This window comes from Muntiacus reevesi, chromosome 4 (genome assembly GCF_963930625.1).
Source record: "Muntiacus reevesi chromosome 4, mMunRee1.1, whole genome shotgun sequence".
NCBI lineage: Eukaryota > Metazoa > Chordata > Mammalia > Artiodactyla > Cervidae > Muntiacus > Muntiacus reevesi.
The window spans coordinates 29,246,391-29,260,737 of NC_089252.1; the positions used below are offsets into that span (position 1 = coordinate 29,246,391).

A 14,347-nucleotide genomic window follows, 5' to 3' on the forward strand; every position below is an offset into this window, starting at 1 on the left:
TTCAAAGATAGTAAAAGAAATTCCTGTATGTCCTTCCCTGAAATTCCTCAAATGTTAACGTTTTAGTCTCCTTGCTATGTCATTCATTTCTTCCCTACATTGTTTTTCTGAAACATTTGAGAAAAAGTTGCAGGCATGATTCTCTCTCACCTTTATAAAATCCGTGTGTATTTCATACATGTTTCATGAAAACAGGCACAACTTAAGAGTCTAGTTGTTCACATCAAGATTTAATACTGTTGTCTAGTTTCAAACTTTTTAGAAATTCTACCAGTTTTCTTGTTAGTGTATTTGCTCAGGTCCACAGTCTGGTCCAGGATCAGATGATATGTTTAGGTTGGTCTCAGAATACTTTCATCTGGACCTGTCCTTCGATTTATCTGTTCTCTTTCATGATGTTTACATTGTTGAAGAGTACAGGCCGGTTGTGTGGGATGTCCCTCATTGTGGAGTTTGACTGCTGTTGCTCCTTGATGAGATCCATGTTTACGTACTTTTGTTGTCTTCTCAGTGCATCTGCGGTAGCTGTGTGACCGTGGTTTGTCCCAGTATTCATGATAACTTTGGCCACTATGTTAAGGTGCTGTCATGTCTGCCAAGATTTTTACTATAAAGTTACTGTTTTTTCCTTTATGATTCCTACCTATGTTTTGGGGAGATACCTTGAGACACATGTAACACTGTTTCTTAGCCTATTTCTACATGTTCATTGTAATGTCCACCAGTGATTCTTGGGGCTTCCCTGGTAACTCTGGTAAAGAACCCACCTGCCAGTGCAGGAGATGCGGGTTCAGTCTCTGGGTTGGGAAGATCTCCTGGAGGAGGAAATGGCAACCCACTCCAGTATTCTTGTCTGGGAAATCCCTGCCAGCTCCTCAGTCCATGGGGTCGTGAAAGAGTTGAACACAACTTTGTGACTAAACAGCAGTAGACATAGTGCTAAATGCCAGTAGCAACAGTGGTTCTTAACTCAAACAGTTACTACTGTATTGGGTGCCAAAAGGTGACAGAATCTATCTTTCCTTCTTGTTTGGAATCCTACTGTAAGGAAGAAATTTCCGAAGCCCTGCTCCCATTTATTCATTCATTGATTTATATCTGAATGGACTTATTGATTTTTATTGTATTCTCTGGATTATAATTTGTTAGTCTATATATTTTCTTTTTCAAATTGTCCAAATGCTGGCCACTGGCAGCCCTTCAAGCTGGCTTCTTGATACATCGCTTATTATTTTTTGAGCATTTACAGAATTTTCTTGCCTGACAAAATGTTTCAGGCTTATCTTGTGTTTTTTTTCTGCCCCAGTCTGGAATCATCCATTTCTCCAGGTCCTTGTTCTTTTTTGGAAAATTATATTCAGAAATTAAGATCTGAATGCTAGGCTATCCTATTTTCTAATCACTTGTGCATTTTGCATTTTATGTGACCACTGCCATTTCTTTTATGTATATTTTCTTTGATGAATCTTGTCTGTTTATATGTAAAACATTCTTCTAAGAAAATTACCAGCGGAGCTACTTCCTTAGCTTAACTGTGACTGCTCATCAGTTGTTACGAGATCCCCACCTCAAGTCAGCTGTGGAATAGTAATGATTGTGAGGCACTGATGAGAAGAATCATTTTCACTTGTGGCTTTTTTCTTTTTACTGCCTTCATCCAGCACCTCGGCCCGGTCCACATTCCGCACCCTCCCCCAGGCCCCTGGTAACCACAAGTCTAATCTCTTTTTCTGTGAGTTTGTTTTTGAAGCATAACTGACCTATAACACTATGTTAGTTCCTGGTACACAGCATAGTGATTTGACCCTTCTATACGTTACAAAGTGATCACCACACCCGTGACTTTTCAAAATGCCAGGCAGAGCCGAGGGCATACGGTTGGTTCAGTTTCCTACAGGCCTTGGCAGTGAGTGATGGGGATAAGACATATTCAGATCTAGAACCCTCTTTTCCAGCTTGTTGGCACAAGTTCATCCTGTCTTATTCTTTATATTCTCAGCGTTTTTGTGTATGTGATCATTTTCCTCTTTCTCGGCCTATTGGCATAGACCTCATTTGCTCACATAGATGTATCTGGTATAAATGGGGCCTAAATTGATTTAGGTAGAATCTTAAATTCTGCCCTTTCTCTTGTATCTAATTTCATTCTTAGAGTTTTCCAGGTACTCTTTGTTTCTAAAGTTGTCAGAATTGGTTTGGGAGTGAAGAGAAAAAAAATCTCTCCTTTCAATGTTAATAAATGTTCTTGTTTCTCACAGGAGGAGAAGCGAAAGGAAAATAAAGAGAAATGTCAATGACAACCATTTGGGAATTGACTGTTCAATTTTAATTAAACAGTTCCTTAAGATGTGATAACTGCCTCAAGCAGAGTTTTTTTAGATAAAAAAATAACTTTATTTTTATGAACACAGTATATACATTGTAGAAAATTAGGAAACACGGATATATAAAATTTAGAGAATGAACACCATATTCTCATCACCCAAAGATTTTTTGCTGATTACATGAACTCCATGGATGATAGCCCGCTAGGCTCTTCTGACCATGGAATTTTCCAGGCTGAAATACTGGAGTGAGTTGCCATTTCCTACTTCAGGGGATCTTCCCGATCCAGGGATCAAACCTGCATCTATTGTGCCTCCGCTTTGGCGAGAGGATCCTTTACCACTAGGGCCACCTGGGAAGCTCGGTTTGTGTATGTTACTCTTTCCTTACCCACACTCATACATTCACACACACACATATAAGGCAGTGAATCACAGTTGAACTTGTACACCGAGCTCCTCTTCGCTTTAAATTCTGACAACGTACATGTAAGAATATATTATTGCTCTCTTGTGGTGTTTGGTTTGAGCATTTTCTAAATCATTCCATGCATTTACTTAAATCAGCCCTTATTTTTTTTTTCCCCAGGGTGATTGCATCTATTTCAGAATGGGTTATAAAGCAATTCTCAAATGAAAAATTTGTGTTCATAATATAAATGAATTTTGGTTAAAATCTCTAGTTAGGAAGGTAACTTTTATTCTGTACATTGTATTCTTATTAACCTATAAATATACTCTTCATAGCTTCTAGATAAAGATTTCTTTTTCAAAATGAAATCTCATGTTTTTTGATTCATTTTATAATTATATCAATATATTCAATAGTGGTTATTTAACTTTATTTGAGGTAATTGATGTAGTGGCTCTTAGTGGAATCTTTGGGAAGTGAACTGCCTTACATTTAATAGGTTAATAATTGAAGGTATTTGGAAATACCTACCAGTATTTATTAGGCAGTTACCATCATCAAATATAAGATGTTGATTATGTTTTATATCTACCCTTTGTTTATGTACTGTTTTCTCATATAAAATATACTGCTTTAGAAATTACAAGCATATACATTAAAAACCGCTTCAGTGATAAATTAGTAGTATTTATAGAATAAAAAAAGTTTCTCAGAAGAATATTTGTAGAAGAATTGAGAATAAGTTTATTTGGTGAGTGTTGTAAGAAGAATGAAGAAGAAAATAAGAAGAAAAAAGAATTTCTTTCTTTTACCAGAAAGAAAACCTAATGAAGTTGCTTACAAAAGACCTGTTAAAATTTTTCTAGGTTTTACCAGAAAGAAAGAAACCAGAAAGAAACCAAAAGAAAAATTTTCTAGGTTTTACCAGAAAGAAAACCTAACGAAGTTACTTACAAAAGACCCATTAAAATTTTTCGTTTTTACCTATCCCCTTACATTAGATAAAAAGATTTGGCTGTTGGGACAGTTGTAGCAATTTGACTGTGTTCTGTGGATTCGATTAACATTGTATCAGCATTCATTTCCTCCTTAGGATGGTTGTACTGTAGTTATATAAGGGAATGTCCTTGTTTTTGGGAAACTGACAATGTAGTATTAGGAGTGATGAGTATTATGTCAGTAACTGACTCTCAAATGACTTTGGGAAAAAAGTGTGTAGTTGCATGCATGTGTATGTTGACTTGTGTGTTTAGAGATAGTGTGAGACAAATTAAAATGCTGACAGTTGGGGAATGTGGGAGAAAGATATTTGGGAGTTCTTCATACTATTCTTGAAATTGAGTTTGAGGTTATTTCAAGATTAAAAATTAAGATTTGAAAGTTAGGGAAATGTTTTAACATATTTGCTAAAAGGTGCTGTATTTGAAGATATTTAGAACTATAAGCACTTTATAGATCCGCTCTCATTGCCAGTATTTTATACACGGGGCCTCGAGTGTGGCAGATTCAATATTTTAATACTGATTTACCGAGTACCAGTAACCATGATTACAGTTTTTCTTAAAAGGTCATAAGTAAGCCATAGTTCTTAGTAACATTGGCATTTTTATATTTGATAGGGCAGTCAGCGAATCTCATATCTGAATACGTGTATTAGAGCCTTACTGGTACTCAGAAAAAGAGGAAAACTTGAAGGAGTAGCCTTTGAAATGCATTATATGTTCTAATTAAAAATGGCTGGTTGGTTTTTTAAAAATGGCAAGATTGTGGAGCCCTGCACCTTAAATTCCATTTAAGATTGCTATGGAATAATGAAGTAGTTCCAGCTGGTGGTGCCTGTCAGTGCTGTTTGAAGAACTTCAGTGGCATAACTGTGAATAACTGCAAAATATTATTTCTTGGTCCTTGTTTGTATAAGGATCATTGTAACAATATGTCACGTGTGATTGAGCAGCATAGTGTATAATATATGTGAGGAGAAACGTAAAGAACCTGTAGACTTGTTTTTAAACAACAAAAAAACGATAACAAAGGGAAACAAGGAAGATTGGGAAGTGTTAGGTATGTCTTACCTCCACGGTGGTGATATTTTCGCAGGTGTTCATGTATGTCCAAACATCAAATTGTACATATTGAATATGTGAAGTTCTTTATAAATATCAGTTATACCTCAATAAATCTAAAAAAAACAAACTACGAAAGCATAATCTTGTTAGTTAAGAAACTTCAAGTTCAGTGAGAAATAAGTTTTATTCCCCACTAAATAAGAAAATAATGAAACCAGTTTTTCTAATAGAAATTAGAGTTTACTAGTTTTTCTAACAGCAAAGAATTTGCTAGGATTCCTTTTATGATGTCTGTTTTAGAAAATTACTGCATTTGGGATCTGCATTAGAAGGCTTTATTTAGCAGAATAAAGGTGTTTTTTACTTACTTCATAATTTTAATTTATATACTGTTTATTAGTAAATGAAATTCTAAAAGAATAATGATCTGATGCAGATTTTAAGTTTGTATTTTGTGTATTTACCAACACTAGTAATGGAATCACTGCTAATTTCACTCTGGTTTCATCGGAATTAATTTTTAAAATTATGAAGAGAGGCTTAGCAAAAATTATTCATAAGTAAATAAAATAACAAACATGTTTAACCACTTCATGCCAATAATGAGAATTTGCTTTATTTTTTAAAGTTAATTCGTAATGGTGTTGGTGTTCTGTTCTTTACTCCATCTCAGTGCTTTACCTTGTAACTTTTTTTTTTGTAGTTTAGTTCAGGCGCTCATTTGTGTCCGACTCTTAGCGAACCCATGGACTGTAGCACGCCAGGCCTCCCTGTCTATCAACAACTCCCGGAGTTTACCCAAACTCATGTCCGTTGAGTTGGTGATGCCATCCAGCCATCTCAGCTTCTGTCGTCCCCTTCTCCTCCTGCCTTCAATCTTTTCCAGCATCAGGGTCTTTTCAAATGAGTCAGTTCTCCGCATGAGGTGGCCAAAGTACTGGAGTTTCAGCTTCAACATCAGTCTTTCCAAATGAATGTTCAGGACTGATCTCCTTTAGGATGAACTGGTTGGATCTCCTTGCAGTTCAAGGGACTGTCAAGAGTCTTCTCCAAAGGAGTCTTCTTCAAAAGCATCAATTCTTCGGCACTCAGCTTTCTTTATAGTTCAAGTCTCTACTGCTGGAAAAACCATAGCTTTGACTAGACAGACCTTTGTCAGCAAAGTAATGTCTCCGCTTTTTAATTGGAGACACCTATTTATTGTCCTCTTCATGCTAGGTCCTGATAGCTGGGCAGCACAACTGCATAAATTATTGGTCACTGCTGCGGGAATGAGAATAAAAAAGTGTGGTTTCCACCTCCTTTCTGACATTTTAACAGAGCGTGTTGACTGTACTTGACTTTGAGGTCTTTGGTAACACGAAAATGGCAGAGGAAAGGGAATAAGCATATCAGTTTCTTTGACTCCTTCATCCTAGATCTCTTTGTAAGTGTATTGGGTTAGCTGAAAAGTTTGTTTGGATTTTCCCATAAGGTGTTATATATAATACGAAAAACTTGAACGAACTTTTTGGCCAACCCAGTAGTTTGCGTGGAGCCCTTACCTGTGTTAGTATTCCATTTTCCATGCTGTACAATCTTGTACAAGGTATTAACCTTTCTAAACATCAATTTCTTCATCTGTAAAATGGAGAAAATAAGAACCTTTACCTCATAGTGTTGGTTTGACGTTTAAGTATATAAAGCATGTTTATGTATTCTCTAGGAATATCTAGCACATGGCGAGAGCCTTGTTTTTATTTTTGTCTTTGAATGTACTTATTTGCAGTTACTTTGCAGAAGAACTAGGAAAAAATTGAAGTACTGCTGGTGTTCATGCAACAGAAATCTCTTACTAAAAACTTGAGAAATAGAATGCTGTTTGTGTGTAAGCAGATAGGAAGAAAATGATTTTTTAATATTGACATTTGTTTTGTTTTAATAGGTATCAACAGATGTTGCATACCAACTTGGTCTACCTTGCTACAATAGCAGATTCTAATCAGAACATGCAGTCTCTCTTACCAGCAGTAAGTACCTTTAAAGTAGTGGGAAGTGTAGATAATTTTTATAGAGTTCTGTACAGAAGGACCCATTTTTGTTGAGTGATTCTGAGATTTGTTTAGGAATTCCTACCCTCCTCTGAGAACATATGAAGATATTTGTTTACATGATCTATTAGCTTTATTATTTTGCCTTCATATTTAATTTGAATTAATTCAGTTAGAATTGATTCACTGCCCAAGGAAGTTACATCCATCCATCTATTCATTCACCCATCCACCTACCTATTTATTCATTTATTTTGATGTGTAATCACACAAATTATTTAGGAACAAATCTCTAATATTTTAAAGCAGATCCCTATCCATCATGTATGTAATTTAATATACATCTCTAGCAGATAAGGACTGATATCCCACATAACAAAATAACCAGAATCTCTTAATGTCTTACAATAATCAGGATGTTTTCAGTTTTCCCCAGTTATCTAAAAAAAAGTTAGAATGTTTTGCTGATTGTTTGCCACAGAATCCAAGCAAGGCCCACTGTCTGCTTTGGCTAATCTGTGTCTTAGGTCTTTTTTAACCTGTATCAGTTTTTTTCATTCTCCATTTACTTACTGAAGAAAGAGGGTCACTTATTTTGTAGAATTTCTCACATTCTGGATTTGGCTTTTTGTAGCCTCATGATCCTTAAACGTGTTCCTCCATCTCATTTCTATTTCCTCTAAACTGGTAATTTATAGATGGAGAGGCTCGACCATAATTAGTTTTTTGTTGAATATTTCATTGACTGCGACATGTGAGTGTTGCCTATTGTTTTTTGTTAGGAGGAACATGTTTTGTTGTCCAATTTTTAGTGATGTTAATGTTGATCAGTGCTCACAATTGATACCAGTTTCATCAGTCCATTATAAAGTTCTTCATCTACCTTTCAGGTAATGGGTTCATCAGTCATTGGTGCTTGTTGGTTGGGTCCATTGTTTCTTAAGATCTAAGGATGATAAATTTTTCATTTTACAGTTCCTCCCTCATTTTACTTCTTTTAAAAAGGAGAATTTCAGCAAATATTTGGTTATCTTAAAATAGAGAGTTCCTATAGGAAAGTCATGATAGAATCTTGATTTTATTCTTTATCAATTTTTTAATCAGTTTATCAATTTTCAGAATAACAAGTTGGTCTGTGGCAACTTGCAAAGGATGACCAAGGATTTTGTCTTTGTGTTTATTATTATCTGAACTTACACATTTCTATATTTTTAATGTGTTTAAATCCATTGAGACACTGTGATGCTCAAGTTTTCTCACCTTTGGTCGATGGGAATCCCTTCCTTTGGCTTCTGTGCCCTGCTGACATGATTCCAGTATTCTTGTGGAGCTTCTTTACTTTAGAATTTATGAGAGAGATCAGACTGACTATATTTGTGCCCCAGAGCTATTCTGCCCCAGCTGTTTTTTCAGCTGGCCCTTTTTTCTGTGGGAGTTGATATTTAGAGACCACAGTTTGGATGTTTGGGGCGCTTGTTATTACTGCATTTGGTTGTTGTTCAGTCGCTAAGTTGTGCCCGTCTCTCTGTGACCCTTGGACTGCAGCCCACCAGGCTTCCTTGTCCTTCACTATCTCGGAGCTTGCTCAAACTCATGTCCATTGAGTGGTGATGCCATCCAGCCATCTCATCCTCTCTCGCCCCCTTCTCCTTCTGCCCTCAGTCTTTCCCAGCATCAGGGTCTTTTCCAATGAGTTGTCTCTTCACATCCGGTGGCCAAAGTATTGGAGCTTCAGCATCAGTCCTTCCAATGAATGTTTGGAGCATTTTCAGTGGACAGAGGTAGTAAACATGTTTTTTTTTTTAAGGAAAATATTGGTGGTATTTTTCACCTCAGGAAAAAATTTTTTTTGACTGAGCTTTAATTTTGTTTATTAGTGTCTCTTCTTTTTCTAAAAAGCTTGATATCTTAACAACTTTATAGTCTTGTTTACTTTGTACTGCTATATATGTGACATAATTTCAATATAGCAACATTGCCACTAACAATAAGAGGCTTGTCCTTAAGATAAATCTCACTAAAGATATATAATGAATAAATTTTGTTTTGTGATTTTTTTACCATGATTTTTTTTTTTTTAACCATAATCTTGATTACCAGCTAGTATGAGAAATAGGTTTGATTTCATTTGTTTCCAGGTAGATAATTCTCTCTCAGCATTATCTACTGGGAAAACAAAGCAAAATATCTTTTCTCTACTTCTGTCATGACACCTATATCATATATCTAGTGCCCATATACCTGGGGGTCTGTGTCTTACCTCTTCTGTTCCATTGACTGGTTTTGATGATTTCCTCTGTCCTGTCACACTTGTCAGAGTCAAGACTTGTAATAAGTCTTGATGTATATTAGAGAAGTTCTTTATCTCTTCCTTAGGTTCCTTTTTTTTTCTTTCAAGACTATCTTGGGTACTGGTCCTTTTCATTTCTTTATACACTTAAGCTTATCAGCGTGTTCACCATAATCCCATTGTGATTTTCACTGAGATGACTTTGACTGTCAATCAGTTTGGGGAGAATTGATGTCTCTGCAGTACTAAGTCTTTCACATCATGATCATTCCATATATTTTGATTTATTTAGTCCTTTCCTCCCTGTCAGTGAAGTTTTGTGATTTTCCTGGAGGGGATTTGCGCACCTCTCTTTGGATCTATTGCTAAGTACGTTGTCTTTTTAAGGCAGTTTTTAAATGGAATCTTTGTTTTTTTTTAAGCTTTATTTTGTAACCATGATTGCTATTTACATAGAAACACAATTGGTTTTGAATCCCATAGTCTTGTTCAGTTTTTATCTCTAAAAATTTTTCTGTGGATACTTTCATTTTCTCTATTCACCAATGTATCATTTGTGAATGAGTTTTGTTCTTTTCTTGCCAGTCCTTACACCTTTTATTTATTTCTTTTGCCTTCTCTAGCTAGGGCCTCCAGTACATTCCTGAGTAGATGTGGTGACAGAGGACATCTTAATCTTGTTCTTGGTCACAGAGGGAAAGCTTTCACTGTTTAACCATTCCCTATGATGTTCCCTCTAGTTTTTTGGTAGATACCTTTAATCAGATTAAGGAAGTTCCCTTCTGTTTCTTTTGTGCCAAGAGTTTATATATTGATTGGATGTTAAGTTTTATTAAATACTTTTATTGCATCTAATGAGATGATCATAGTTTTCTCTTTAATCTGTTATTGTGGTGAATTACATTGATTTACTTCTTAATGTTCAGTCTTGAATTTTTTTAGTAATTAACCTACATTTTCATGACCCACTTGGTCATGATCTTTTTAAAAAAATTGCTGTATTCAGTTTGTTGAATTTTTGATCAAGATTTTTATGTGTGTTCATGAGTGTAATTGCCTTTTATCTTTCCCTTCTTATAATACCTTTGTCTCTTTGTTTTGAGGTTATGCTGGCTTTATAAAATGAGCTGCAGAATTTTCCCATTTTTTCTTATCTGGAAGAATTTGCATAATATTGCTATTTCCTAGATGATTCGTATAATTTAGAAAAGCCATCTGGATCTGAAGTTTTCTTTGTGAGGAGACTTTTATTTACCTGCTCAATTTCTTTATGGTTATAGGACAGTTTATGCATTTCTACATTTTATGAGATACCTATTTCAGTAAGTTGAGCTTTTTAGCATTTTATCTAAAATTTCAAATTTTTTGATAATAAAGTTTGTAGAATAATCCTAACATCTGTTAGGGTTTTATAGAATTTTCCTAATGTCTATAGGATCTGTAGTGATAGTTTCTTTTTTTATCCTCATTGTAGTTTATTTGTGCCTTCTCGTTAAAAATCTTTTTTGATCACAGTTGCCAAGTATTTTTTGTATTTATTCTCTTAATCTTTTTAAAGAATCAGCATTTGTCTTTGATCTTTCTCTGTTGCATCATTTCTCAAACTCTGTCCTCAGAACTGCATCATATGTAAACATTACTGAACACTGAGGAGTTTCATATGTTATATATATGATATTTCCTTTTACTTATTATACTACTATTCATTTAAAATGAACAATACTAAACTCATTGCATGTTAATATAAGATTCTTTAAAGAAAAAACAACTATATCTTTGAAATCTAATTTAGTGTGAGGTAAATGATACTGTTTAATAATTTTGCAAATTTCTTTTGAATGTCTGGCTTAATAGAAAACATCTGTATTTTCACATTTACTTCTGAATTTGATCTAGCATAATATGTTTTGGTTGAAGTAGAAGAAAACCCAGTTCCACACAAATAGGAAGTTTGTAAAGGGAAGAATATTTTTAGCCTTTTCAGAATGTTGTGAATAATCTAATAGTATAGCACATCTTAGCAAGTGTTTTTTTTTTAAAGGTTAGTTGCAGTATGGAATCTGAAATTTTATCAGTACATTTATCTTATTCCGGTACCTTAAAGTTCACTGGTCTGTCTTGCATTTTTGGATGGATCTTTTACTTATGCATGATTTCAGAACATCATGATTTGGTCATCTGGTAAAGAATAAATTCACTTAGTTCTGCACATATTTTAAGTACTAATATGTTTCATTATGTGATACCAAAAGCCACATTTGTTGAAATTACTGCCAGTCTCATCAGAAAAGTCTCATATGTTGGGATGCTGTCAAGCTCAAGATAGAAAATATGTTTGCCAAACTCCCATTTCTTCCTTGAAAAGTCAAGGATCATTGGCAATGTGATCTTTGGCAACAAGTACTGTCAATTGTTTTCCAGGCTCACTGTGTTCAGTTTTGAGGAAATGTCTGCCTGGATAAGGGTAATTTGTCTAGGAATTGTTCTTTGAAGTAAAGTTGGTGTTCCATGAAGGGAAGTGAAAGTGTTAGTCGCTCAGTCGTGTCTGACTGTTTGTGACCCCCTGGACTGTAGCCCGCCAGGCTCCTCTGGCCATGAATTCTCCAGGCAAGAATACTGGAGTGGGTTGCCATTCCCTTTTCCAGGGGATCTTCCCGACCCAGAGATTGAACCTGGTTCTCCTGTGTTGCAGGCAGATTCTTCACCATGTGAGCCTCAGATGTTCCGTGAAAACACGAACCCCAGTATTCCATGAAAACGGTGCCTAAGTCAGCAGGCAGCTCAGTCACAAAGTGTTTTCATTTTACTTGGATTTGTGGCAGATATGTTTATTTTTTTCTCATTTTGTCATCACATGGAGTATTTAACTAACATGGAGAATTTAATAAATGAATAATTTTTACTGCTTTATCAAGGACATTCTTAAGTGAAAGTGACTTTCTTTTATTGCCAGTCTGTGATAGTCAATAATACAGTGATTTACAGTAGACTTTGATGCCTTGATATAAGGCTGCATCTGTTATGTCCACTTTTGCTGTTGCATCACGATATTATAAATACCAACATAGCTTAAAAGGCAAACATTATCTTAGTACTATTATGGAAATAGTTTTGACCTTTTGGATTTCCTGAAAGAATCTTGAGAACCAGACTCTGTGACATTACTCTTTTGTCTGTTTTTGTTTATGGCTCGTTTCTGATCTTACTTCATTGTTTCATTTTATTTTCTTTCACTGTATCTTGCTGTTCTTTTTCTGAGTTTTAAGATGAATCCTGGCTTCCTCAGTTTTAATCCTTGCGTACTCATTTATGCATTTGAGGGTGTAAATTTCTGTCCAATTAGTTCTTTTGTGTAGTATATTCATATATAGTTTCCATTGTTATTTCTTCTTTATACATGGGTTGGTAAATATATTTCTTAGTTTGCAAGCAGGGAGATTTTATTGTTTCTTTTTCTTAATGATTTCCGACTTCATTGCATTGTGGGTAGTTAACACTATATGATTTCAGTTCTTGGGAATTCTTCGAGATTTGTTTTGTGGTCCAACATATAGTCAGTTTTTACAAAAGTTCCATGTATTCATCAGCTCCTGAGTGCAGAATCCTTTATATGTTGACTGTTTCAAGTGTGTTAATCTTGTTTGAATCTTCTATTAATACATAGCCTTACTGATTTTTTTTTTTTTAACTTTGTGACGTTTCATTTTTGTGTTTGTTCTATCAGCTACTGAGAGGTGTATGTTTAAAATGTCAAGTATAGTTATAGATGGACTGTTTTCCCTTGTACAGTTTTAAGATTTTATCACACTTTGAGGCACTGGCATTGGGTGCTTATATGTTTAGAAATGTTACAGCTTTCTGATTCTTTGTAACATGTGTCGTTATGAAGTACCCCTCATTGTCCTGACTATGCTTTTGGTCTTAGTATCTACTTGTCTGGGTTTTGTGTAGCTCAGTCAGCTCTCCTTAGCATTTTCATGTTGTATCTCCCAGTTGAATGACCATTTCTTTGTGCTAGAGATACCTGTTTTATGAATAATACATAAACTTTCTTTGTTATTTACCTGAAATGTTAAATCCATTTATAGTGAACGTAATTGCTCATATATCTGAGTTTAAACCTACCATCGTATAAACCTACCATGCAAACACTTTGTGTTTGTCTCATCTGTTTATATTCCTTTTTTCTATTCTTTCTGTCTGGATAATTTTTTTTTATCATTTTCTTTTTTTTTTTTAATGCTTGTTTGGAAATTATATACTTGTATGCTTACTATTCTTTTACTATATAGGTTACTGTACAGTTAATTCAAGAACCCTCAGATAACTGTATTTCTATTCATTTTCTCAATGACTTATCTGTTGTTACACATTTTAAATCTGTGACTGTTTATTCACAATTAGTACTTTTTTTAAAGTTAATATTCATTAGAATTATCATTATTGCCATTTTTGATGCTTTTCATTCCTCCCTTCATTTTCAGCCTTTTCTCTCAGGTCATTTCTTCTTTTCCTCCTGAAAGAACATATTTCAACATTTCCTTTTAGCACTGGTTTGGTGGTGACAAATATCTTCAGGTGTTTTTTTTTTTGTATATGTGATCTGAAAAAAATTTTTTTTTTCTTACTATCCTTCTTATAAGATGCTTTTGCCAGGGACAGATTTTAGGTTGGCATATGAGTACATGAAATTAATAATTCTGTTGTTTTCTGACCTTTAACTATTGACACCTTTGTCGATGTAAACGTGATTATTTTGAAGGCAGTTTGACTATTTTCTTTGTGTTGATGAGTTTTGCTTTGCCTAGAGTTTTTTGCAGTTTTACTCTGAGCTCTCTAGGTGTTTTATTTATCTATTTTCTTTTTATTTATCCTGCTTGGAGTTTTGCTGAGATTTCTGTAGTCTGTGGATTGATATCTTTGATCAGTTTTGGGAAATTCTCAACCAGCTTTCTGTACTGCCTGTTGTGCCCACAGCAATTGTAGCCCCAGGTTTGGGCCCATGTCTCTGCATTTTTTTTCTTCTGGAGCTTGGCCTGTGCATTTTTAATTGCTTTGTCTGCTGTTCTATGTCTTGAAACATATTTTTAAAATATTTTCTCCAGCTTTTTTGTCGTCCATCATGGAGGATTTGAATGACCTCCTCTGCCAAACCCTGTGTGATTCCTTAAGTATTGGCATAGAATTCTGTTTGCTGTCCATAGTGTATTAATTATTTTTATGGC

General features: G+C 34.8%; 1 protein-coding gene across 6 annotated transcripts in view; it reads left to right on the forward strand.

The window, feature by feature from the left end:
* SS18 (SS18 subunit of BAF chromatin remodeling complex) overlaps positions 1–14,347 on the forward strand; it is a 70,027-nt gene that overhangs the window by 5,762 nt on the left and 49,918 nt on the right. For 5 of the 6 annotated variants that reach the window (XM_065932415.1, XM_065932416.1, XM_065932418.1 and 2 more), the window contains exon 3: positions 6,727–6,811. The exons of the other annotated variant lie outside the window; for it this stretch is intronic. In XM_065932415.1, the coding sequence (XP_065788487.1) occupies positions 6,727–6,811 (85 nt within the window). The remainder of the gene's footprint in view (positions 1–6,726; positions 6,812–14,347) is intronic. 6 annotated transcript variants of the gene reach the window in all.